The 24,309-nt window shown below is 50.7% G+C and overlaps 2 protein-coding genes across 2 annotated transcripts in view; both read right to left on the reverse strand.

Moving 5' to 3' along the window:
* Positions 1-570: 570 nt before the first annotated feature.
* PRSS55 (protease, serine 55) lies at positions 571-16,699 on the reverse strand. Its single transcript, XM_019538112.1, has 4 exons — positions 16,514-16,699; positions 12,198-12,448; positions 10,039-10,181; positions 571-891 (listed from the first exon to the last, which is right to left on the reverse strand). The coding sequence occupies exons 1-4, from the start codon at positions 16,657-16,659 to the stop codon at positions 571-573; spliced, it is 861 nt and encodes a 286-aa protein (XP_019393657.1). The 5' UTR covers positions 16,660-16,699.
* A 6,254-nt stretch (positions 16,700-22,953) lies between these two features.
* MSRA (methionine sulfoxide reductase A) overlaps positions 22,954-24,309 on the reverse strand; it is a 442,159-nt gene continuing 440,803 nt past the window's right edge. The window contains exon 6 of the mRNA XM_019537196.1: positions 22,954-23,954. Within this exon, the coding sequence (XP_019392741.1) occupies positions 23,790-23,954 (165 nt within the window). The 3' untranslated portion in view covers positions 22,954-23,789. The remainder of the gene's footprint in view (positions 23,955-24,309) is intronic.

Consider the following 24,309-nt stretch of genomic DNA (forward strand, 5'->3'; position numbering starts at 1 on the left):
ATCAGGTTCCTCTCCAGTTGTGACTCAAATAAGCCCCTTAAAAGCATCCTGTAAACATTCAATCACCATTTGATATTCGGGGGGGAGCTGCTCACTGTCTAGTCCATTCAGACCAGATTCTCAATACTCAGCACCCAGAAGGGCAGCCAGGGAAAGTCAATATTTTTCTAACAACTGCCCTGCTGTTACCTTCGCTCATAGGCTAGACAACACGTGCATTAGCCCTGAGGCAAATGTTTGAGACGTGCTGACATTTGAAAGGGCTGCTATATTGTTCTCAGGATATTTTTTGCACATCTCCGTGCTTGTGGTGTCTCCTCTCTGCCTGGGCCATCTCCTCCTTCTCTGAATCATCTGGGCTGCAACCATCTTGGCATCTAAACCCACCATGCTGTGAAGGAACTCATCTGGATAATCCTGCCAAAGAGGCTATTGGGGAGAAAGGGTTGAGATCATAACATCATAACATCAGGACAATTTTCTTGCCATTTCCCAGTTGGTCTAATAAAAGGTATCATTTTGGAACCGAGAGCTCTAGTTTTTTGTATGAGATCATAACATGGATTTTTATTAGGATTTGAAAATGTTTATTAGCAAAATAGTTGATACAAAATAGATAAAGAAGAGGAGAGGAGATTTAGGAGGCGCTGGGCACTTCCTGGCCCCCGAAAGGAGTGTCTTGGGAGCCGTGGTGTTCCCCTTTGCTTCGGGGATGAACGGCTTCCCTTCCAAGGCTGTCTTTCTCTGTATCCAGATGAGGTAGTTGATGATGATGGTGTACATGCCCGGACTGTGTCTTTCGGCACAGTTCTGCCCCCAGCTGACTATGCCGACTGCAAACCACCTCCTGATGTTCCCATAGGTGCAAACCAGTGGTCCTCCGCTGTCACCCTAGGATTTAAGAAAGCAGGGCAATGGGAGATGGCACAGCATGTTCTGTAGCAATCAGAGCCGGGCCTTATATCCACTACGCATCTGCACGGGCAAACTAAACTTGCCTCATGCTCAGGGGCAATTTGGACATTGGAGGGCACCGTGGAGGCTATTTTACGGGCAAACATCTGCCTCCTGCTGTAATTCATTAGGAAAGACATTAAGGGGGGTAGACTGGCATTTGGCTCCGCCTGCTGCGAGGAATTACACACGGGACTTAATTTGTCTGAAAGACCGTGGTGTGAAAACACAAATACGATGCACCAAAACAACCCAGGTTAACATTTTTAAAGCTTGGTAAATTCATGATTACATGCCATGGCGTGTAAGAGTGCCTCACGGTTTTTCTATGAGATGCCCGAGAAACAGCCAGACATGGAAGACGCCAATTCAATGTGAGGCCATGCCAGCAGCAACAATGCTGCTTTTCTGTCCCCCATCCAACCCCAGCAACATGCCTTAACCTTGAGCCCGTGTAAACCATCATCTAAGAGTGGGAGGGCTCCGTGCCTGTGACCATGCAGTCCTTGGCCTCTTCTGTTAACACAGTTAGTTTCCAGTCGTGGTTCGTGCGGGCGGAGGGGTGATGGCATTGCAATATTTCAGTACGAAACCATGAACAATCAATCCAATAAAACCTCTCCTCAACCAGGCTAAATGGACTGACAACAAGCTCCCGTTTACAAAGGAGACCTTGGCCCAGATGACGCACACCAGCCTCCGATGAACGTTATTGCCACGCTGAAAAGGCAAGTGCTTTCGTTTGCCACCGTGGCATGAAAGTGGAGGATTTGTTTGGTTTCCTGTATGATGTGTAAGTACAAATGCAGCCAAGCACCAGTTGGAGAGAGAAAGGACCAATGTATAGCGCTGATCAAAAAGCACCCGGCAAGACACGGTGTCTCTCTTGTAAATGTCATGTGACTCCTTTCCAGCGTTAAGTGCTTTAAAGTCTCTGCTCTAAATAATACAGAGCTCAATCTTGCACTGGGCCCCGCCATTTTACTTTCTTGTCTCCGGTAATTTATGTGGCATGTCAGAAATTCAGGATCAACACATTCCCCAAGGCAGAGCCGGCTTCCCTGGGAAATGTTCACTCTCCCTTTCATCCCCGTTTGAAAAGCAGCTCTGACGGCGGTACACGCTGCCTCCTCCGCGCACACAGCTTCCCAAAGCTGCTTGCTCGGATTAACTAATGAGCAAGGAAATGGGGCTCGTTACAGTGTCTGATCCTGCTCCTATTGAAGTCTATGGCAGAACTCCCATTGGCTTCAATGGATGCAGAGTTGGGGCCCATATGGTGTTTGTGTTTTTTCTAGTTTTCCCCCAGCGTATGCAGGGAGCAAATCAAATTGAAGACGGAGAGAAGGCTGCATAGACTCATCACTAGTATTAATTATTCCCATTGAAGCAGCTTGGATCCTCGGTCCTGGCTTATTGTCCTGGACACTATAGAAATACAGGGCAAAAAGATAAGCTCTGCTCCCACATTGACCTTATAATTGCAGGGATCCTATTCATGCTCTCCTGGCGATGACCCTTGATTTGCACAGGATTACTATCCGGGGATACGGGATCCCTGTCAATGAATCTCTTCCTACAGCCTGCACTAACGGAGATCAATGGGACTTTTGCTCGCGAAGCTGTTTCCTTCCTACAGTAATAGGACTGTGTTTTGTGCCCCCTACTGCAGTATGAGAAGCAAAGTCTGTGGGGGGTTACTTATGAGCCCCGTTTTACACCTGGGGAAACTGAGCAAAGACGTGCTATGATTTGCATAAAGAGATGGGTCAGGGTAACCTCCTTCACTAGAGGTTTTCAAGCAGAGGCTGGACAGGCATCAATCTGGGATGGATTAAGACTACCAACCCCTGTCTCCAGTCCTTGTTGGCGTGGAATTGGGGAGCCTTGGAAGTTGCCCTGTTTTCTTACATACAGCTGGCAACAAGTGAGCTGCCGGTGGTATCTAAGATGAAGCTTGTGATGTGGAACCAGCATTTATAAAGAAAAGAAGTAATGGCCTTTCTACTGCCCTTGAAAAGGTCCGGGGCCCAGCCTTGTGTGATATACAGCAAGTCCTCCTGGAAACATGAAGTGTCCAGAAGCATGACATCCCAGGAGCAGCTGCGGGATGCCACACTTCCTCGACTCTCTGTTTCCAGGAGGACTTATGCTACGTCACACCATCAGTGGAGACTCTGGAAAAATCTGTTTTGCTATATTCTGCCTTCCAAAAAACCGGCGCATGTTTTCTTGGAGACGTGTTGTAATCAAGAACATATGGTAATGGGAGTTAGGTGCCCACCCACTTCTGAAAATCACCCTTTAGGTCCTATCTGCCTCTTCAGGCATCTGAATCCCTTTACAAATCTGAGTCAAAGTGCTCCATTCCCATGAAGGAGAGGAGATGAAAAGGGCACAGACCCCTTTAGGCAAAACACTCCCCAAAACTACAAAATGCTAAGGTGTGGGATGTTTCAACTTCCAGCCTCCTGTATCTTTGCTGTTGGAATAGCTCTGGTCAGCAATAGATGTCGGACATCTGGTACTGCTAATTAGTCAAAGAACCCAGTTCTCGGGCACAGCATTACTTAAAAATAGTGCCCTGCATCAGCCGCTTGTCGTTCAGCGTACAGCATGGCCGCACAACCAAATTAAAGCAAATGCACGGGGCTGGGGACTTACTGTGGAACAGCTGACCCATGGTGACTGCATGTGTTGGCATTGTACATCCTTACTGTGCAGTAAGCAAAAGCTAAAGCAAGGCCTTTTAGCCCTGTTTCCTTAAGGGCAAAGCTACCCCAGTTTAACTTCCACTGGCCACAGTGTAATTGTGAGCACAAGAAGAGTTAGCCGGCATCAGCTGTTCCCACCCAGAGCCCCAGTTTCCTGTTCAGCTGGCTTTGATTCTTCGCCCCTACCCTTAGGAATGAGTATAATCAACCACAGTAAATCAGGCCTCATGCTTAATTCATGCACTCCAAGAGTGCTTGTTAATCCTCCCATGGGGAGAAGAGAGGAGGAGGGTATATTTGCTAGTAAATAATCCTGTGGACAAATAACCTTGTTTCTGTTTCTTAAATTCACCCAACCATTCATCTTCCTTCAGCACCTCCCGAGTCTACCATGAATGCTGGGAGCCTTTCTATTGACTTCAGTAGGCTTCGGCCGATGGCCTTTGTCACTTCTCATCTGATTTTCATTCGTGCCCCCGACATTGTCATTGATCAGGAAACACACACACGCACACGTTCAGCCATTTGCATCTTTGTAGGTGGGGGCCGCTAAGAGGGAGGGAGAACAACCCAACATATCATCAGACATTCATTAGGGGAAGGCACAGCTCTTGCAAGTCACTGCTGGTTTCCCGTCCTCATTGATATGAGGGCTATAAATTGAAGAGGATCAGCATTTAAAATAATGGCATTTGCCATTAGCCCGGTTCAGACTGCAGGGAATACAGGCTTCAACACACAGAGAGGACAGTTTTATTTCTGTTGTCTCTGAACCCACAATTGTTAGAGAAAGCTGCAAGGATGGAAAATTCAAGCATAAACATTAATGGTCTTTTCCAACGTGTGGGTGGGAAGGACAAATGTAGTCCTTGCCCCAGGGCTCAGGGAACATGGTAGGGGGATTCAGTTCTGGACTCTACTCCAGGGTCCCTTTGAGATCTTGGGCAAGTCACTTCATTGACCTAGTGCCTGTTTCCCCATCTGTAAAATGGGACTAACAGTGTTATCCTAACCCCCTGGGGAGCCCTGGGGATATAATCCATTAGTATGAGGCTCAGATTTGACAGTGATGAGGGATATTCAGATACCTGGAAGAAGGAAGAAGCCCCCATCTTCGGGATCTGTCACGATAAAAGGGGAACATGTCAGGCTAGAAGGGGCCCCCAGAGAGCTCATCCTGCAAAGCAGAGTCCTCCTAAAGCACTCCCCTAAAAGAACAAAACTTTTAGGAGCAAAAGCCCACCCAGGCCTAAATTAAACATTTCTAGTGATGGAGAATCCACCATGACCTTTGGGGAGTTGTTCCAGTGTTTCATGCCCCTCGCTGCCTTATTTCTAGTCTGACCTCGTCCAGCTTCCACTTCCAGCCAGGTTTATATATTTATATGATAGACAGGAGATGCCTTTAGCACCCCATTTCTGTTCCCTCTGTAGGAATGCACATGGTGGGACCAAGTCGCCCTGCAACTTTGACTTCAATGGATTAAACAGATTGAGCTCCTGGGGCCTGGCACTGCTTGAGCACCCATGAAAGATGTGGATGGCTTTTGCCTCTTGCACAAGACGCGACACATGAGTGCATACAAACGAAGCAGGAAAATCCACAAACCCTCTACTTGATCTCCCCAAGCTGTTTGGGGCTTGGCTTCTGCCCATAGCTGAGTACTGCTCACCTCATTGACTAGGCTGTGCTTATCCTCAGCGTGGCCTAGTCATGGGGAAAAGGACTCAGACCTACCACTTCCCAGTGGGGTAAGTGTCAACGTGATTGCAGTGAGCAGCAAGTAGAGACTCGCCGCACACCAGACATCATAGCCACAGCCCTGCTCCAAGACCTTACTACATGCATCAACAAGTCACATTAAAGGTGAAAGAAAGGGCGCATCATCCCTGTTGCAGAAACACAAGGGTTCAAACACCACCCACCTGAATGCCAGTGCACAACCAGCTGTCCTACACCACTAACCTGAACTGTGCTCGAACTGGTGATCTCCAAGCCTCTGGATAATGCAAATCTTCCCTTTCCTACAAACCTTTTGAAATGGAACGGGGCTATTTCCCGAATCCTGATGAGCTAAGCAAGGCAATTAAGAGGCATTTTCTTTGTGAGCTAAAGCCCTTACACTTCAATTATTGCTCAAGTTACTTTTGCTTCAGAATCTAACAAAAGATGCCTAAGAAAATAAGGAATTAGACCTAAATTGTGATTCGCAGGGTCACCGGAGAAAAGCAGCACACGTGAACTGCACAGATAATTTCTAGTGCCTGCTCTTTAGTGTATGTGTGCTTCAGTCATCCATTAATGCTAATGTTTATGTCTAAATAGAACAATCAGTCAATGGCGGATCCTATTAGCATTAATTCAGAGCCTTTCTGTATATTTCTCTGAAGAACCCTTAGGAAACGGGTATGCGATAGATTGTTTTAATTGAATTGATTTTTTTTTTAAGTAAAAATTTGTGAGAGCTATGCTATTGAATCTCCCTGGGATATTATAGAAACCCCATCAATAGCTCACAGAGCAGTCATGTTTCTGCAGTGGTATAATGCTTCCACCCTTTATCAGGCATGGCCCCTTGCAGGTGTTATGGTCACATCTATGCCTGTCTGCCCCCTCATCGATTGCTCCAGAGCAGTAAGGGCCAACCTTTTTGCCAGGGGTGCCACAAATTAAGCTCCAGACCCTCCCCAAGACCCTCTCTGATCCCCTTTCCCTGTCCAATCTGCTGCTCAGCTTTCTTCTCCCTGACTTCATAGAAAATTGGGGTTGGAAGGGACCTCAGGAGGTCCCATCTAGTCCAACCCCCTGCTCAAAGCAGGGCCAGCCCCACCTACATCATCCCAGCCAAGGCTTTGTCTCGCCAGGTCTTCAAAATCCCCAAGGATGGAGACTGCACCACCTCTCTGGGTCATCTGTTCCAGTGCTTTACTACCCTCCTAGTTCTTCCTAATCTTTCTAGCCTCAACTTCCCTATTTCTCACCTAAACTTCCCTCCCCAATCTGCTTCTCCGCTTTCAGCTCCCTCCACAATATACCCTTCTGCTGCCTGCCCCCTCCACCATCTGCTGTATGCCACACACCCAGACTGCCCTGGCCATGTGTGTCACAGGTTGGGCACCCCTGCTCTAGAGAGCGACACACTGAAACCCAGCATGACCATGCCACCCTGGACAGGTGCAATGTAGCCACCCGTATTGTGCACAAGAGGGATGTGGCCATAAGCTTGCTCTCTCAAGAGGGCTTATTGGTGTGTCCAGCGCATATGACATCCTTCTGGGATGTACCGCACAAAGCAAATGTGTCATGATTCACCTAGGCGTTCCCTAGTGCAACCTCTGGATGGTCAGAAAGGGTGAAGCTATTTAATCAACCATGCCCAGTGGCCCCTATTACTACAGCCATATCAGTAGCAAGGGTTGCTAAAGAAAGATCAGTCGGAGATGCTGAAGTACCAGTGGGTTGTAGCACAAGGTGGAGAGCCCTACGGGCACACACCTGCGATAAAGCAGCAGGCGGCAGCAGCATGGAGGAAGGTAGTCCTGCAGACACATCTACTAGACATGCAGTGCATAACTCTTGACTATTCCCCAGGTCTGGAGTTTTAGTTCCAGTTCATCCCTAAATGTATGAAGAGAGAATTCCTCCTGCTCCTGCTCTCTCACAGTGTACTGGTGAGCACCCAGGGTTCAAGACATGAAGACTCAAATCCAGTGCCCCTTCAAGTGGGAAAGCAGCATTTACACAGATACAGACCCCACTCCATAGAGGGGCCCGGTGGTGGACTCACTGGGATGGGCACTGCCATGAAAGGGAGGGTCCTCTGGCTTCTGCCTTTGCTCCTGCCCCCCGGGGTAGTCCGTCTCTTGCACTGGGTAGAGAAAAGAGATAGGCAGCAGTGGGGGTAGACGCCAGAGCCGTGCCAGGGCAAAGCTCTCCTCAAAGAGTCACATGACCAGGCTCCTTCTGGCTTGCTCTGTTTCTGGCCCCGTATCTTCCCTTCTTGGTTGCCCAAAGGGCCAGCACCAACTGGAGGATGGAGGTTACTCCTGGCCCTGCTAAGCCCCTGGCCTTGGAGTCAAAGCACTCTGCTGAGAAGTGGGAGATATGGGTTCAAATCTCCTTTGCCTAAAGGAGTGTAGAAACTGGGTCTCCCACGATCTAGGCAGGTGCCCTAGCTGTCAGGTAATGAGGCTAAAAAGTGGAATGGTCCTTTCCCCTCCCATCACATTTTGGGGGGCAGGACATGCTTCCCTGAGTGAGGTAGGATCTAAAGGACTTATGTACCAAAAGGCAGAGCTCAATTTGGACCTAACCCTTCAACAACAGCAAGAAGAAGCCTTCACAAAACACTTCCTTCTCTCCCCTCCCTGCTCAGCATTCATCCGGGCCCGTTCATGGGGGGCTCAGCACACATTTCAAGGGACTGTTTGCAAAGTCCATAGACAGGCTGAGCTAATTCATGTGGGTGCATGTCCCTCCCAAAGGTACTTAGCAGGGCTGGGCAGAAAAAGGCCAGTCCACTTTGGGGGTAGGGTGGGGGGGAGAGATTTTGAGAATTTGAATCCAATGAGATTTCAAAACCTGGTTTCAATCTGATTTAGGAGATTTGCAAATCCTCTGTGAAAGGGAATTGAGCGCCCTGACTCGGAGACAATCTGCAAGTTAAGATAGGCTGGAAGCTCTGGGAGCAGAAAGAGCCTGAGAAATCACGCACTTAGGTCATATCTAGGCTGCCACGGCTGAGTGCCCAGTCATGGCACCAAAGAAATAAGCCCTGCTCACTCACCCCCATGCCTCGCGTGTCTATCCTGAACAGGAGGTGATTGACTCAAAACATGGTTTTCCAGAATGACCAAGAGCAGCGGTTAAGGGCCTGCTCCAGGTATTCTCCCTGCCTCATTTCTGGGGTTGACGTGTGGAAATGTGGAGAGGGATCAGGCAGGCAGAGCTTATTTCCTCTGCTGCCTGAGTGTAGACATGCCTTTCAAGGCCAGGGTGCCCAGGATCCCAGCTCCTCAGCCTGCCTGTTGGATGGACGAGGCAGCTGTCGTGAGTATCTGCTGGTTCTCTAACCGAACACTGCTGGTACAGAAACATTTCCACAGCAAATTAGAGAGGGAATAGCATGGTCTGAATGCTCCTGCACTGGCTCTTGTCCCTACTCCAGGGTTTTTCATCATTTCAGATTATAACGCATTTTCTGCTCCACATCTGGCAACTCTCCACTAATGGTGGGCAATAGCTGAGGCTTCATATTCATGAGCTGGACACATGACCTCTGAGGCCAGGCCTGGAGAACTCTGTCTTGTATACACATGCCCTGTTTGTCTGGCCCTACATTACTTGATCCCTTCTCCAGATGCTCCAGTGTATTATAGATCAAAATAAAGCCCTAGTCAGCTTTTTTTGGATACATGAGATTCATTTTGCTGGTACAGAGGGGTCTGGCTGTTGCAACAGCATCAATCAAGCACAGAACTTAAGGCCGGAATAGAGAAGCACATTATTTAATCATATTAATGTTACCCCCTGGCAGTTTTCTTTTTAAAATTTTTGATTGAATTGAACGCAGGTGAAAGTGGCCAGATGAATGGCTTTCAGAGACTGAAATTCTCCCTCTGTTCCAAGGATGGGTGTGTAAAGCTGTTTCTCTTTGCTATGGTTTAACCCTGCCTGAGGAAGAGGACTTCAGTGGATCACAAAGGAGGTGATGCTTCCTGGCCTCATCAGACATTGATAAGGCAGCTTTTATTTGTTGCCAGTGAAATGTAAGTCAAGCTGTACCATAAGACAAGGCGGCCACGTCCTCTGGACTGAGATCACCATGTTCATGGTTACACCAGCCTGTAAGCAGCTGGAAGAGAAGAACAATGTTTGGCAGGCACCTGGGTTCAAGGCTGGCCATCAAGACGGCCTCCTGTGAATTTTTGGGGAGGGAAGAATCCAGACTTGGCTCATTTTTCCTCCTTTTCATTGTCTGCAAGCACTGCTAAAGCCATCCAATGACCTCACCTGCTTCCCTAGCAGGGTGAAAACAGCTCTACTACTGCCTATCCAGGGGCAAGACAATGGAGGGTGCTTAACAGTGAGGCCAGGCGCCATGCTCCAAAGTGAGCACAATGTTTCTGCCAGCCCCTGCTACCCCCCTGTGAGCCCTGCACCTCTGCTGTCCTCATCAATATGCTTTCCAGACAGCTCCCTGGCTGCCCTTCTTAAGAGTTTCACAGCCTGGACACATGCAGCAAAGCATTAGCAACCCCAGGAAGCTGGGGAGGATCAATGTTCATTACCAAAGCAAATAAGCTTCCATTTTTGAGCTCTCCCAACCCATGCCAGCAGCACGCCGAGACAGGAGCACGCTGACTATACCTGGCAGGCGTCTTTCCCTCCTTCCTCGTAGCCGGCGCACAGCATGTTGTCGCTCAGCTGCGAGATCCACTGGGAGCACTGCTTCTTGCTGATCAGCTGCATCTCCACTTTCTGGAGCATAGTGGTGGTTTTCATCTTGTCCCCTGCCAGAGAGAGCAGGGTCAGGTCACAGCAGGACATCATGCTGCACATTGTCGCAACACAGTACAGCTTTCCAAGCACAGAGGGGTGTAAAGGCAGCCAGCCCAGGAGAAACCCTTAGAGGATTTGCACCTCAGGGTAAAACAGCTTCATGGCTCCCCAGCAAAGTCCTTCTGGCCTACAATGAACCTTTACCATGGCTGAGCCAAATCTAGGCACTTTGCGGGGTGGAGAAGAAGTAGAAGTGGTGGGAAAATATGGAGCAGCCCCATGCCAGGCCCCTCCTGCAGTGCTGGGGTTATGACACCAATGCAGGCTCTCTGAGGGCTTCACTTTTGGTGGGAAGAGGGGGGATCTGGCCCCCGCAGCTCCTGAGTTGGGGAAATACATATCCCTCCCTTGTCCATTGAGGTGCCAGAAGTCCTTGGAGTCGCTCAGCCGTTACCAGGCTTCCTCCAAGGCAGATCTTACAACCCTAAACCATAAAGGGAAAGGGGATTTTAGGCCACCCCTATGCCCTCCTGACTCTGGGCTGTCCCACAATAGCTCCCAGAAGAGCTTCAGCGGGGAGATGAGGGGGTCTCTCCAATGTGATATCGTCTTTCCCTGGGGACAGCACTGCTGAGACCCACCGTGCACCCCGAGTGCTGTGTGCCCTGGCAGGCCCCCGGCAATTGGGTCTTGCTAGGGGATGCTACATGGAGCACCGCAGGTCTCTCCTGGGCAGCTCAGCCTTTTAGTCCCCATGTGTTGCTCTGGGAGCACCAATGCTGTTACTCTCCGAAACTCCCTCCTCATCCCCGAGCTTGGAGTAAGAAACCCCTTACTGCCTATAAGCATACCAGACCTCATTTACACCAGAAGAACTCCACTGTCTTGGGACATGTCCACAGCAAAGACGTCCCATACTCACCCCTATTCACTCATACTGACACCTATTCCCATATTTACCCCATACGCCGCTTGGGGCAGGTCCTCAGCAAAGATGTCCCATACTCACCCCATTCACCCATGCTCTCACCTATTCTCATATTCACCCCTATACGCCGCTTGGGGCATGTCCTCAGCAGAGACGTGCCATACTCCCCACTATTCCCACAAGCCAAAATCAGGCCTGAGGTGATGGGAGCAGCCCACACCTCCATCCCCAAGATCTCAGTCTCCGAACAGCTTCGCTCCTGGGTTTGGTGCATGGGGGGCGGGAAATGCCATGTGCTCAAGAGCATTTTTGCCTGGGAGTGCTGGGGAGATGGTGCGGATACACCTCTCCAGAGATGGATATGCTGAGCACAGGGAGGGAAAACCCTGCCCCTGCCTTCCCTGGAGGTTTAGCAAGTTGACCTAATAAAGAGCTGCAGCCCATGAAACGGGCTGAGAGAGCATTGTCAGCTCGTGAGGAAGGCCACGTGCATTCAGAGCCAGCGGCTGAGGAGCCCACAGGCAAATGCCACCCTTTCCTGGAGGAGCTGGTTCTCAGAAAAATACCCCACCCTGTGCCCAGCATTGACCCACTCCTGTGCAGCCACCGTCTGCCTTTGCATCTTAGCCATGGCTTGGACAGGGGCAGCAGAGTAAAACAGGGGATAATGCCTTTTTTAGCAATACCAGGGAGACTGAATGGAAAAGCAAGCCTGCCACCTCACAAAAGGGGAGCTCAGAGAACAGAAGATAGGACCAAGCCCCTACACATCAAGGACGGAGAAGAGGCCTGATGTAAGGAGATGCAAGGGAGCTTGTTATATCTCCTTGGTACCATCTACCATCACAGCCCCTTCTGGGTACACACCAATTCCAGTTCATTTGGGCCTTGTCCAGAGGAGAATGATGCCAGGAGGCACCTTAAGCCCCTGAAGGAGGGTGATAGCCTCCCAGGTCTTCATCAGCCTGCCCATTGCATGGAGGAGCTGGCTGGTGTGGGCTTCTGGTTCTCTGCCCAAGCATCGCTGGGACTGAAACATCTCTATTGAACGCTGATAAAAACATCTCAGCCAGATGACCCTCTCCCCATGGCATGGTACCTGCAGCTGTGGTTCCCCATCCAGCCACCCAGCAGTTCTTCCACGTGAGGAGATCATGCATCAGGGGCAAGCAGACAGGGACTTTATGTTCGTTGAGCCGGATGGGGGAGTCAAGCAGGAGCAAGGCGATGTCGTTGTCTAGAGTCAGCTTGTCGAAGTCTTCATGAACAATTAGCTTGTCCAGCTTTTTCATCTCTCTTTGGTGGCTTTTCAAGTTGACCACCCCAACCGCCACGGTGAGATCTGGTGGACTTATTGATAAAAAAGAGAGCTGGAGGATGGTCTGGGGCAGACGTGTTATCCTACAGAGATAGGGATGATTGTTCTGAACAGGACGTCCCGGTCCCAGAGGGCACCGAAAGCAACCTCAACATGAGGGTAGGTAGCACCATGAAAAGGTTCGCCCTCATGCTGAGCCGTGCCTCGCTCTGAGAGCAGCCAGATCAAGGGCAATGAGACGATTCATGGGGCATTTGTGTACAATGCTGGTGTTTTCACGTGGGGCAATTTTCTCTGCAACATTTTAGGAGATGGCAGTTGTTTAATAACATTTCCACTAGTGGGGTTTAAACACAGAAACCACGTGCCTATGCAGATCTTTGCAGGGTTCTGTTGCAAACCCACCTTCAAAAGGGGACCTGGGCAGACACTGTTTTACAGAGGAGACATTTCCAGGGGACAGGGGTCTATGTCTGGCTTGGTCCCTTGGATACATGTCTTGTGTACTTATAGGACCCCGATTGCCACAGCATCAGAGCCCCTTCCCATTCTCAACTGTATTCATCCTCACAGGACCCTTGGTAGGAGCCTATCGACAGCATCTCCTGAAGTAAGTTACTGCCTATGAAAGCTCTTGCCTCTCCGAACCAGTTAGTCTCCAAGGTGCCAACCTGCCCTACCTATCACATGCTGCTCTTATGAGGCAGGACAGGTCTTCCAGCTCCATTTTACAGAGTGGGAGCTGAGGCCAGGGGACACTAATGGCTTGATGCTGCTTTCTCTGACCCCAACAGGGCAGAATGAGGTGCAAAGTAAAGGTCTCATAAGAGGTTGTGGCAGAACAAGGATGTGAATTGTAGTCTCTCCAGGACCCTGAGCCCAGAGCACCCTTTTTCTGTGCCTCCATTTCATCTCCCTCCCTTTGTCTGTCTCATTCACTTGACCATGAGCCCTTCGGGGCAGGGGTTGTTGCTGACTTTCTGCCCAGAAGCGACTGCTAGGGGCCCCAATCTGGGTTGCCATACTTGCCACACTTCAAGTGTTCAAATGTCACTGATCGCTTATCTTGCTGGGATCATTTGACCCCAGCAGACTTCCTGCCCCTGGGGCAGAGGGCTGGACCTGATGATCTTGTGAGATCCCATCCAGCCGTAATGTCTATGAAATCACAGCTGTTGAGCAATCACATGCCCTGTTTTGCAATGAAAAGGAGAAGAGCAGGGCAGCTGTTGCTTCCTCAGCCAAGTGCAAAGATCCTTGAAAAGGACCTAACGCTGTTGCAAAGGTTGTGCCCAGCTCAACACATCAATGCCTCCTGCGGAAGCGGGATGGGCCATAGGATGGCAACCTAGGTCATAGTAAAGGTAGGTGGCTGGGAGTCAGGGTGCTAACAAATGTTGTCTTTGTCCCTGGAGAAAGCCTTTACTCCTGGCATCATACAGACGTACACATCCATTATTCCACTTCAGGTCCCTCTAAGGAATGCGGCAGCAAATGTAGCAGCACTTTTGCCTGGGACGCGCTGTTGTACGTCTGTACAGTATCTGTGCTTCATTCTGGGTGTAAACTGGGCTGGCTGTGTGCCTTTGCTGGCCACCTACTGGCAAAGGAGCTTGGGAAGGCGATGTGCACACATTGGCTGTGCCATCCCTGGCTTGATCTGGGTCAAATCACAAGACAGTCAATCCCAGGTCAAATGAGACATCTGTCTACAGTCTCAGTAGTTTTTGGGCCCAACCCTGTCACTGATGTCCTATGTAGGATGACAGTCCCTACTCTACCCATCCCCTCCCATTCGCTGTGGAGAGGCCACAGTGCCAGCCACCATCATCTACTCCTCTGATTTCCAAGCAAGCATCTCATGCTTGGAAGGAGTTTCACCTTAACCATCCACTTGACCGTTTTGCTTCCAATCCTCTTTTAAACCTCTCCTTTCTGTAATACCTACAGAAGCCTGGATACCGGTCAGGGGCTGAGCTCCCCATTTGTCATGCTGATCAATTAAGTCTCCTTGGGCTTCTCCATCCACCTGTTGTCTCATGTTTTAAATCTAGATTGGAAGCTCTTTTGGAGCTGGGGTCATGTCTTTGTCGTCTGTTTGTACAGCCCATAGCACAGTGGGGGCCTAGTCTGTGGCTGGTGTTTTTAGGCACCACGGTATTAGTTATTATCATTGCTATATACACAACTTACAAAATGGTCTGAGATCCATGGGTAGAAGGGGTTTACAAGGACAAGGCTTAATGTGAATGGTTATTACACAAGCAGAAGTACTGACAGGACTTGATGTGGGTGGGGCTGAAGTATGACAGGAGTTGGATCCCATGTAGGACATACCTGACCCCTGAAATGCCACTGGCTGGGTACGCGCACTGCAACCCCACTCAGTTTTGACAGAATGCAATTGGTACCACCTTATTACCATATTTATTTGCACACCCCATGTACCTTTCCCCCAAAAAATAGCTTTCCAAAACTGAGGTGTGTATCTTAAGTGGGGAAACTGATTTGCTGCCCAGAATAGCAGCAGTGGCATTTCTATTTAGGAACTGCTGAAGGAATCAATTGAAGTTATGGTTCTTTATGCCTTACTTCATTTCTGTTAATTGCTTTTCACTCAATGACCCACTCTCCTTTTTAATGGTTTTGATGTTCCACTAATCAAGCTGCCCTTTCTTCAGGAGGCTTGCTGAAGAATCTGCAGTTTAGCTAATCCCAATCTCTCTCCTCCTATTTCACAACCCTGAAAACTATATTTGGCTTTTGTCAAAATCCAATAGGGTCCAGTCTTCAGCAGCAGCTAGAGTTTCAGCTTGTGGCTGAGGAGTCAAGAGCAGCTGACAGTTTAGTTGTGGAACGGTTAAACCTGCAGTTTTGCTCAGAAGATGCAAGAATTGGCAAAGGGGGTGTGGGACCAGCCACCCATGCTGCAGAGGTGGCTGCAGCCCTACTCGCAGCCTCCACCCCGCCACCTGTGGGGGAAGACTGTTCCACAGGAGCACCTGGAAACTTTTTAAAAGTCCCCAAAGCAGGTAAGAATCCCATTCCTACCCCCTCCATGTTGAAAGGCATGTCCCCTCTTCTCCCCTCCCCTTCCCCTCTTCCCCTGCCTTCAGCTGCTGCTTTCCTCTCTGTCCCAAGTCCAGGCAAAGCTTTAAAGCTGCTCCTTCCAGCTCCAGATGAGCAGCATGGGAACTGGGTTCAGCTGAGAACAGCAACAGCAGCTGCAGTGTGTGTGTGTGTTGTGGGGGGAGTGTTCCCCAACCCTGCCCAGTCCCCTGGAAGCAGACCCAGGGAGGGGGGACCCCCATGACTCTCACCACTGCCACTGTCACTGTCCCAGCTGAGCCCAGCCCTCATACAGCCTAGCTGGAAGGAGCAGCTTTGAAGCTTCCCCCACCCCTGGGACAACTGGGAAAGCAGCAGCAGGCAGAAAAGGAAGGGAATGGGAGGGAAGGAGACATGCTTTGAGCATGGAAGGGAAGGGGGAAGGGATTTTTACCTGCTTTGAGGACTTTAAAAGTCCCCAGGGGCTCCCACAGTGCAGTCCGGTCTGAAAGGTGGATGTTGCCCTGCCACTGCACCCCCTCTGGATCCATCCCTGCTTTTGCCTGAGCAAGAAAGGGAGAGTAAGTGAGCTGAAGATGAGGCTCTGCTCTTGCTGTATGTGGCCATAACTATGAAAAAAATCCCTTTCTTCTTCATTCAGCCTCCCCCAAGACAAGGTGTGTTTTTTTATGAAGGGGCACATGGTAGATGAGAAAGTACAGTATGCTCTAGCTTGCTACTGTGCAGAACAAAGAAAAACCTCGCTTCATAAGTGCTGTCCTCTAGGGAGAGCTGGAATACAAGGATGCCAGACACACGGCAGCACGGGCTGTAGGCAGCTCAGCCCACGGAGGGAAGCCAGAGCAGGCTGACTACGGAGCGAGACCCGATTCCTTCCCACTCCCTGCACGCAACTGAGAGATGACAAGGATCCACGTGCCATAAAATCATCACTCTCCCTGTCTGCCTCTAAAGCATGTGGCCAACTTGTGTTATCTGGACATGGAGCCCATGGGCTCGGCTGGCGGCGGACTTCTCCCAGTACTCACGTTTCATCCTCGAAGCAGTGTGCTGCCGATAAGATCCACCAGCTGCTTATGATCATCCCGCCGCAGAAATGCCTCCCGTGGCTCTGGATGCTCACTTGCCAGGGAAACTCACCAGCCTGGGCCCCTCGGCCCCCTATGACTCTCATCGTGGCCGTGGCGGGTGGCTTGAAGGCAGGTCTGAGGCCGCAGTCTACAAACAAAACACAAGGCGCTCTGTGCACGAAGCTGCACAGTTCACTGGACAGACCTGAGCACACAGGAGACCCCGTCTATGGTCACACCAATATTGTGTACCTTGCAGGGCTTGAGCGGAGTTACTGCTGATTGACACCTCTAGCAGGCCCACGCCTTGTTCTTGCTGGTGACTCACTGAGCTGACAGTGTGTCCACACTGCACGCAGACATAAAATAGACATACCCCTGCTAGCTCAGGTACAGGGTGCAAGCTAGCCCCGGGGGGCCAGAGCTGAGCATGGGTGTCTTCCCCTGGCTGCTTGCTTTGACTGGCTGTGCTGAGCTTTGAGCTGCCAAAGTAGGTTGCTACTGGTAGCCAAGCTGGCTAATTTAAACATGTGTGGGTATGTCTACACTACATTGCAACTGGGAATGCAGCACAAATAGGGGACTATAAAAAGAGGAACATGATGCCTGCAACATTAGGCCGACTGGCTCAGAGACTTGGAGTTTCAGGCATGCATATGGGACGAGGAGCTCAACACCAATGTTCATCACTACATACATGTGGAGGCAAGAGGGGACTGTTGCAGTAGTCTAGTCTGACCTCTTGCGCTGCACAGGCCATAAAGGTCCACCAGCTAATTTCCTGTTTCCAGCCCAGGATTTATGGCTGAGATATGGCCTCTCGGAGAGTCAACTGGTTCAAGCACTACCATGGGAGGATGGTAAAGCGCTGGAACAGCCTATGCAGAGAAGCTGTGGAAACTCTGTTCTTGGGGGTTTTGAAGATGCAGCTAGACAAAGCCCAGGCTGGGACGATGTAGTTGGGGCTGACCCTGCTTCGAGCAGGGGGCTGGACTAGATGTGACCTCTTGAGGTCCCTTCCAGCCCTCATTTTCTCTGATTCTGTGATTTCAAAGCATGGAGAATCCACCAGCTCCCTTCAGTAAACTCTTTGCACCTGAGTTTGAGATTACTTTGCATAACTTCCACTTCCATTCACTAGATCCTATTGTGCCTGTCTGCCACCCTAAATAGCCCTCTAGTGCAGAATTGTTTTTCCTTGTGGAGGTGCTGCTAAACTGCGATCAAATCGCTTAATCTTTTCTTTGATGAGCCAATGGATTGGGTTGATTTAGTCTGCCGTTGCAAGGCAGGATGTCCAGAGGGTGACTCAGCAATTTTTTGAAATTTTTGTCAACATTATATTTTTTTTTAAAGCACAAACACCAGAAATGGACAAAATATTCCCATGATGTTTCAGACAGTGGTAATAGCTCCTCCTTATTTTTACTTTGGATTCCCCTGCTTATACACCAAAGGATTACATGTGCTTTGTTTCTGGGAACACGGATGTGCCACGACCCAAAGCTCTTCTCTGAAATCCTAGTTTCCAAACTCTAGTTTCCAAAATGCACTCCTGCATGCAATAAGCATGACCTGTGGGCTTGGTCGTACACCTAGGAGCCTCACACGTTGTTCTGTGAGCTCAACTTACCAGCTGCTTTCAGTGACAATCTACAAGCTTAAAGAGCAAGGAGCTACTTCTCGTCGCCCACAACACTAGGGCTTGGGAACATACCTGAGAATGATTTAAAACCAGCCCAAAGACGCTCTTTTTATATGCAGCATGGCATGAACTCATGGCCACAAGATGCTGTGGAGACTAATGATTTAAACAGGCTCAAAAGGGGATTGGAGAAATTCAGGGAGGGTACCTCCATCAGTGAGTATTAAACATGAGAGGGAGGGGGTTGGAAATCAGCCATCGGATATTGGAAGCTGTTGGGAGAGATGGGTAGGGGACAGGTCAGTTTAAACAGACCCTGCATAAATACCCCTTCCCACTTTAGACCTTGGTGAGAGACAGGTCACTGGACTAGATAGAAGGACCTGTGGGCTGATCCATAGGGCAGCTCTTAAGTTTTTAAGCTAATATAGTTTGAACGATTTTCAGCTGCTGGTGGAGACTTTAAGGGACTGCTTGGCCCCGAAAGGGAGGGATCCTGCTGTATGCAGTGGCGTCTCTGCCAAGTCCGTGAACCTAAGCACGGAGACTGGAGCAGCCACAGCGCTGTGGTGGGGGCAGGCAGCAGTGGGAAAGACACTGAAAGTCCTTGTCCTCCAGGGCTGTGTCTGCAGAGTCTCGCTGGGCCTATAGAAACTGCTCAGCTGCTGTACAAGGAGGCCTGGCACTAGCAATATCCCCGACGCTGGATGTTCGCGAGCCGCTGGGATGCCTTTCTGCTTGAGGTCACCGAACACTGCAGGTGGGAGAGCTGACAGCCGGCAAAGCGGTGCCTGGATCCACGTGCTGGGGACAAGGACAGGGGGGCACAGGGCAGGCAGGACCACAACCCTCCACACTTCCCAAAGCAGGAGGCGGTGAAGCCCACCTACCTGCATGGCCACGGCTCACGAAGGACGTCAGAAGCCAGAGGGTAAGCAGCGGCAGCATTTTAATCCCATTCTAACCCGGTGCTCCTCGCTCGGGTCCCAGGCGCTGAGGCTGTTGCTGACTCGGGGAGGCCGTCTCCCCAGGCCATGCTCCAGCCAAAGCCAACCACGCCTGCGCCTCTCACTTCCGTGTGACATCACACATGCTGTTCATTGCAGGTGACATCACAATAGCACGCAATGCCTGCTGGGGCAGGGCCGAAGAGACACGGCCCGGAGCTGTACGCCTGGGCCCCGGCCCACATGCTCGGGATTTGGATCGGCCCATAATGGTGAAGAAACAAGTGGGAAATTGATATCCGATGTGAACTCCCCAGCGGTCCCGCTGTGTTTGGCTCCATTGCCCTGGCTCGGATCTCGCTGTAGAGCTGGGTGTTGTGGCTTTTCCTCCTTCCTGAATGGCTTTCTCTAAGGCTCCCAGCTTTGCCTTCCCCGCAGAATGATTTCATTCACTCATGGGAGCAATCAGTCCTTGAGAGGGCTTTCTCTCCCGTTTGATCCTTCCCACCGGGGAAAGGAGCCCTCTGCAAGGGTGAGCTGCAAAGGGCGCTCAGTAAAGCTGTGGCTGCAGAACAAGCAGCAATGGTCTCAAGTTGCAGCAAGGGAGATTAGGCTGGGTATAAGGAAACACTTTCTCACCAGGGGGGTAGTAAAGCACTGGAACAGGCTCCCCAGAGAGGTGGTGCACTCTCCATCCTTGGAGGTGTTGAAGACCCGGGTAGACAAAGCCTTGGCTGGGATGATGTAGGTGGGGATGGTCCTGCTTGGAGCAGGGGTTGGACATGTGACCTCCTGAAGTCCTTTCCAACCTGAATTTTCTATGATTATATGTTCCCTTTAATAACATACAGGCTAAACATGGTTCACAAGGGCAGACCCAGGGTATCAAGTCAGATGCATCCCTAATTCCCCTCTGTCCAGCTGAGTCCCCCTAGTGACGCATTTAATTCAGTCTCCATCGTTCACTTCCGGTGACAGCTGTCACATTGCAAGGGCCAAAACCCATCCCTGGGGTAGTTCCACAGTGAGCACTTGGGGGGCCACATCCCCCAAGTGTGGCTTTCCAAGGAGCTATGCTAATCTGTCCATCGGGATGATCTGGCCTGTTACTTCTGTTATAGAAGTAAGAGCCCCAAGAAGGATGGCCATGCTGGGGGGCCGGTCCCTCCTGACTCCTAACGAGACAGTTGGGAAAAGCATGAGTGTAACAACCAGCAGGAGAAGCGTGTGGGACCAACAGGGCCCAGGTCACCAACTCACACAGAGGAGTTTGGTTTCACACTGAAATCACAACCTGACCCAGGGGAAATTGCCCCCGGCTCCTCTTGCACTGCTGGCACCAGGCGCAATCCCACCCCAGCCCCAAGAGGCACGCTGGCATAAAAGCAGCCTATGGGGAGCCTTATGCCGCCCTGCTCCTTGCTGCCCATTCACACCGTGCTCGGGGAAACGGGAGAAAAGCGCCGGTTTCCCTGACAGCAACACAAGGATTTCTGGTGCCGTATTTAGCCACACACGTCCTGTTGCTATAGTGCCTGCAGGGTCTGTGCGGGGTGCTCGAGCGCTCGGGGGCCGCTCCAGAGAGAGCAGCGTGCTCCCACCCCGCTGGCAGCCGTGTCACCCAGGCCCGTCTCCCCACCGGACCCAAGTCGAAAGCAGGGCGGTAGTCCCTCCCGCTTCTGAAGCTGGAACGGGCTGAGCGGGCAGCCCGGAGCTGAGCCTGCTCTTGCCTGACCTACTCCCCCTAGTCTGTGCCTCAGTGGACTCAGGTGCCAAAGGACGGTGCTAGTCCACCCTATACAAGTCCTTGAAAACCTGCTAATGCTCCCAGTTGTGTAACAAGCTGGCATCTCTGCTGAAAGACCAAGGCACGAGGAGCCTTGAGCCCGAGATGGACCCACTTAACTGCTTCTGAAGTCTTGAGCAGGCTGGTTTAGGGTCATGCTTAGGTGCCTAAGTCCATATAGGCACCAAAGAGGTGAAACAGGATCAGGCCTTCCGGGTTTTACTGAGCAACAGGGCTGCAATGCTGAGTGTGGAGATGCCGTAGGGCCTTCAAAAGACCTTCTCTGTTCAGCTCCTCAGCCCTTCTACGGGGCATGAGGAGCGCAGGTGCCCGAGGATGGGTCCAAAATAACCAGCCACAGCACAGCAAGCCGGTAGGCAATGGTGAGGACCAAAGTGTGTCTTAAATGCTGCTTCTTCCTGGAGCATCGGGCCGCGCTCAGGTCCGCAGGTTTTGTCTGAGGCCAAGAACCTGCCCTGCAAAGTAGGCACCTACAAGCTTGCTTTCAAACATGGAGCCAGAAGCACTCATTAAACCGCAGGTGGAGGAAAAGCCTCCCTACCCGATTTATACAATAGCTTCGGGGCTAGAGCAAATACCCAGGATGAGAGCGCCAGGGTTTCTTTCCTGCCTCTTCCTGAGAGGCTTCAGGCCCACTTCAGACCATGGAGCACCCCAAGCACCTGACTGTTATGGGGAAAGGATGCCCAGTAGCCAGCCCCTTGTGACAAGGCCACGGCCCTGTGCAGAAGAAAATTCACGACTTACTGGGTCCGAGTGAGGAAGCCCAACTTAGTGCTAGGGGCACTTGCTTGCAGGCAGGTGCAGGAGGCCTGGGCTTGGGTCCATGTTCCCAGGTCTCGCCTCTCCTGAGAGGTGAAAGCAGCAGAAATGTTGGCATCTGGAGAACTTAAAAGTAAAAAAAAGGAGATGCCAGGTGAGTTTTGCTGCCTCCAGTGAGGGGCAGAAGCAGAACTGGACCTCAGTGCCCCGGTGGTGCTCAGGTTCCTTTTTGATATGGCCCATGCCAAATCCCCATCCCTAAACCCAGCACAATCACTGCATCATAAGACAGCAGGGCTGGAAAGACCTCACAAGGTCGTCTAGTCCAGCCCCCTGCTGCAGGCAGGCTCAGCCCTGACTAACTATCCCAGCCAAGCATCTGTCCAACCTGCTCTTAAAAATGTCCCGGGATGGAGATCCTACCCCTCCTCCAGGCAGCCTGTTCCAGTGCCGACCACCCTCAGCATCAGAAAGTTCCTCCTAATCTCCAATCCGAATTTCCCCCGCTGTGGTTTGAAACCATCACTCCTAGTCCTGTCCCCTATGGCCACAGACATCTCCATCCTCTCTATAATCACCTTCCAGGTATTTAAAGACTGTAAGCCAATCCCCCCTCCGTCTTCTCTTCTCCAGCTTCAGTAACCCTCCTTCTTTCAGCCTGTCCTCACGAGTCTCATCTCCCCGGCTCCGACCGTGTTTGTCCCTGTGCGCCGGGCTCCCCCCAGTCTGTTCGCATCCTTCCTGAAGCGTGGGGCCCAAACTGGACACAGGACTCCAGGTGAAGCCCCACCGGGCTGAACGGAGCAGAAGAATCCCCCCGTCTTCACTTTGTCGCTCCTGCTGCTACAACCCAGGATGCTGCGGGCTTTTTTTTGCAACAAGCTCGCACTGCTGGCTCGTATCCAGCTTATGGTCCGCTGTCACCCTCATGTCCTTCTCTGCAGAGCTGCTGCCTTGCCAGCCATTCCCCAGTTTGCAGAGCCTGCAGCGGTGCAGGGAAGGATCTGCCAACGATACGTCCCCCCCTCCCTTCGGCCTCTCTGTTTCAGCGTTGAACTCATCGGGACAGGAGCTGTCCCTGCACCACACCCAAAGCGATGGGACCCCCAGCCTGAGCGGGCTCTGCCAGGTGCTCCCATAGTGCAGATGAACACAGGAAAAATGGCTCTACAATAAAAGCCAACCCAAGACCCACTCCCTTGCACCGTCGCACACAAAAGCACAGATTAGACACCAGTGGTTTTCCATCAGTAGGCTGCAGCCTTTTACTGTATTTGATGCGCTCTCAGATCTAACAAGTCACATATTTAGATCCACAGAGCACGCGGCTTTTTTGGCATGATGTGATTTATTGCAGCGCTGGAAGCAAAACTGCCTCCTTTTGTACGTGTGCACTTTTTGGCCCAGGAGAACCCATCCCCCCACCATCACATTATAGACTTATTATTATTATTATTTACTTTTTTTTTTCTCCAAAAGAATAGGCACTAGAGGCAATATGTTATGTTGTGAGTGGGTAAGGGTGGGAGAATTTAACAATTATTAAAACTGTAAATTCCCCAGCCACAAAGAAATCAAGCTGTAGTTGCTATGGTGAAGATAACCCGTATAATATTTTGTGGGAGACAACGTGTTGGGTTGTGCTCAGAAAAGCCGAGGAAATTCAGCAAATCAAGAGGATAAATGCATCCATAAGCATTGGCCACGAAAAGGTTTGCAGGTAAATTTGTGCAACCTTGATGCCAATTCTGATAATTTAGCTAGGAAGGTCCAAAAAAATCTTCCTTTCTCCTGAAACAAACAGCTGCTAGATCACACATGAAAGGGCACAAATTGGGCGGCTGCATTTCGAGCCATGGGACTGGGCACAATTTCAGAAGTCATTCTAACCTTTAGTGTCTGTCCAATCGAAGCTAGTCTGCACTCTCAAAATAAAGAAGGTTGTACCTCCAGGAGCTCACAGACGTGGGGGCACTGCAGGTACATCATAAACTAGGCGATGCATACATTTGCTTTCTTGCATTATTCTAAAGAAAACACAATGCGGTGCTTGTGCAGTGGTGCCAGCCCTGGTTATTTGCCCGTCCCAAGAGGACAGGAGACTCCAGTGCCCCCAAGCCCACAATAGCCATTGGGGTTCTTGCTCAGGTATTGCTGATGGTAATCTTCTGCGTAGAAGAACTCCGGAGCCTCACGGACTTCTGTTGTGATTGTGCCAAAACCGCTCTCTGTCAAAACCTGCCAAGAAACAGAGAGATTTCCATTAGCGGTGGGGTTGTTTCTGCCTGCAGAAATAAAGCTGATGACGAATGACGCGAGGCATCATATACAAGGACAGCTATAGTCGTTTATAGTAACTTTGTGCTGGAGTTACAGAACGGCCTTGAAAACCCCTCGTCTCTGCTTTCCGATTATTAGGGGGGAAGACCCTTTGCGTACGTGAGCGTCTCTGAGTGAGCAGTGAGAAGCCAGATGAGCTGTTCTGTTTAGTTTCCAGACAGTTGCTTGTTAAACTGGATGTGGCCATGCCTCCATTGTCTCTTGCTTCTCGGTCCCTGGCTGGCAGGGGCTCTGCTGGCAAGGAAAGTGAAAT

Source organism: Crocodylus porosus, unplaced genomic scaffold, assembly GCF_001723895.1.
Source record: "Crocodylus porosus isolate Cpor-Errol unplaced genomic scaffold, CroPor_comp1, whole genome shotgun sequence".
In the NCBI taxonomy this organism is placed as follows: Eukaryota; Metazoa; Chordata; order Crocodylia; family Crocodylidae; genus Crocodylus; species Crocodylus porosus.

Bases quoted from the DNA above. Each gene is read 5' to 3' on its own strand.
- PRSS55 (XM_019538112.1), bottom strand. From the start codon at position 16,659: ATGAGAGTCATAGGGGGCCGAGGGGCCCAGGCTGGTGAGTTTCCCTGG. The intron at 12,449-16,513 runs GTGAGTACTGGG...TTTATCAATAAG, and splicing joins CACTGCTTCGAGGATGAAAC to TCCACCAGATCTCACCGTGG. The intron at 10,182-12,197 runs GTACCATGCCAT...TCTCTCTGGCAG, and splicing joins ATGGGGAACCACAGCTGCAG to GGGACAAGATGAAAACCACC.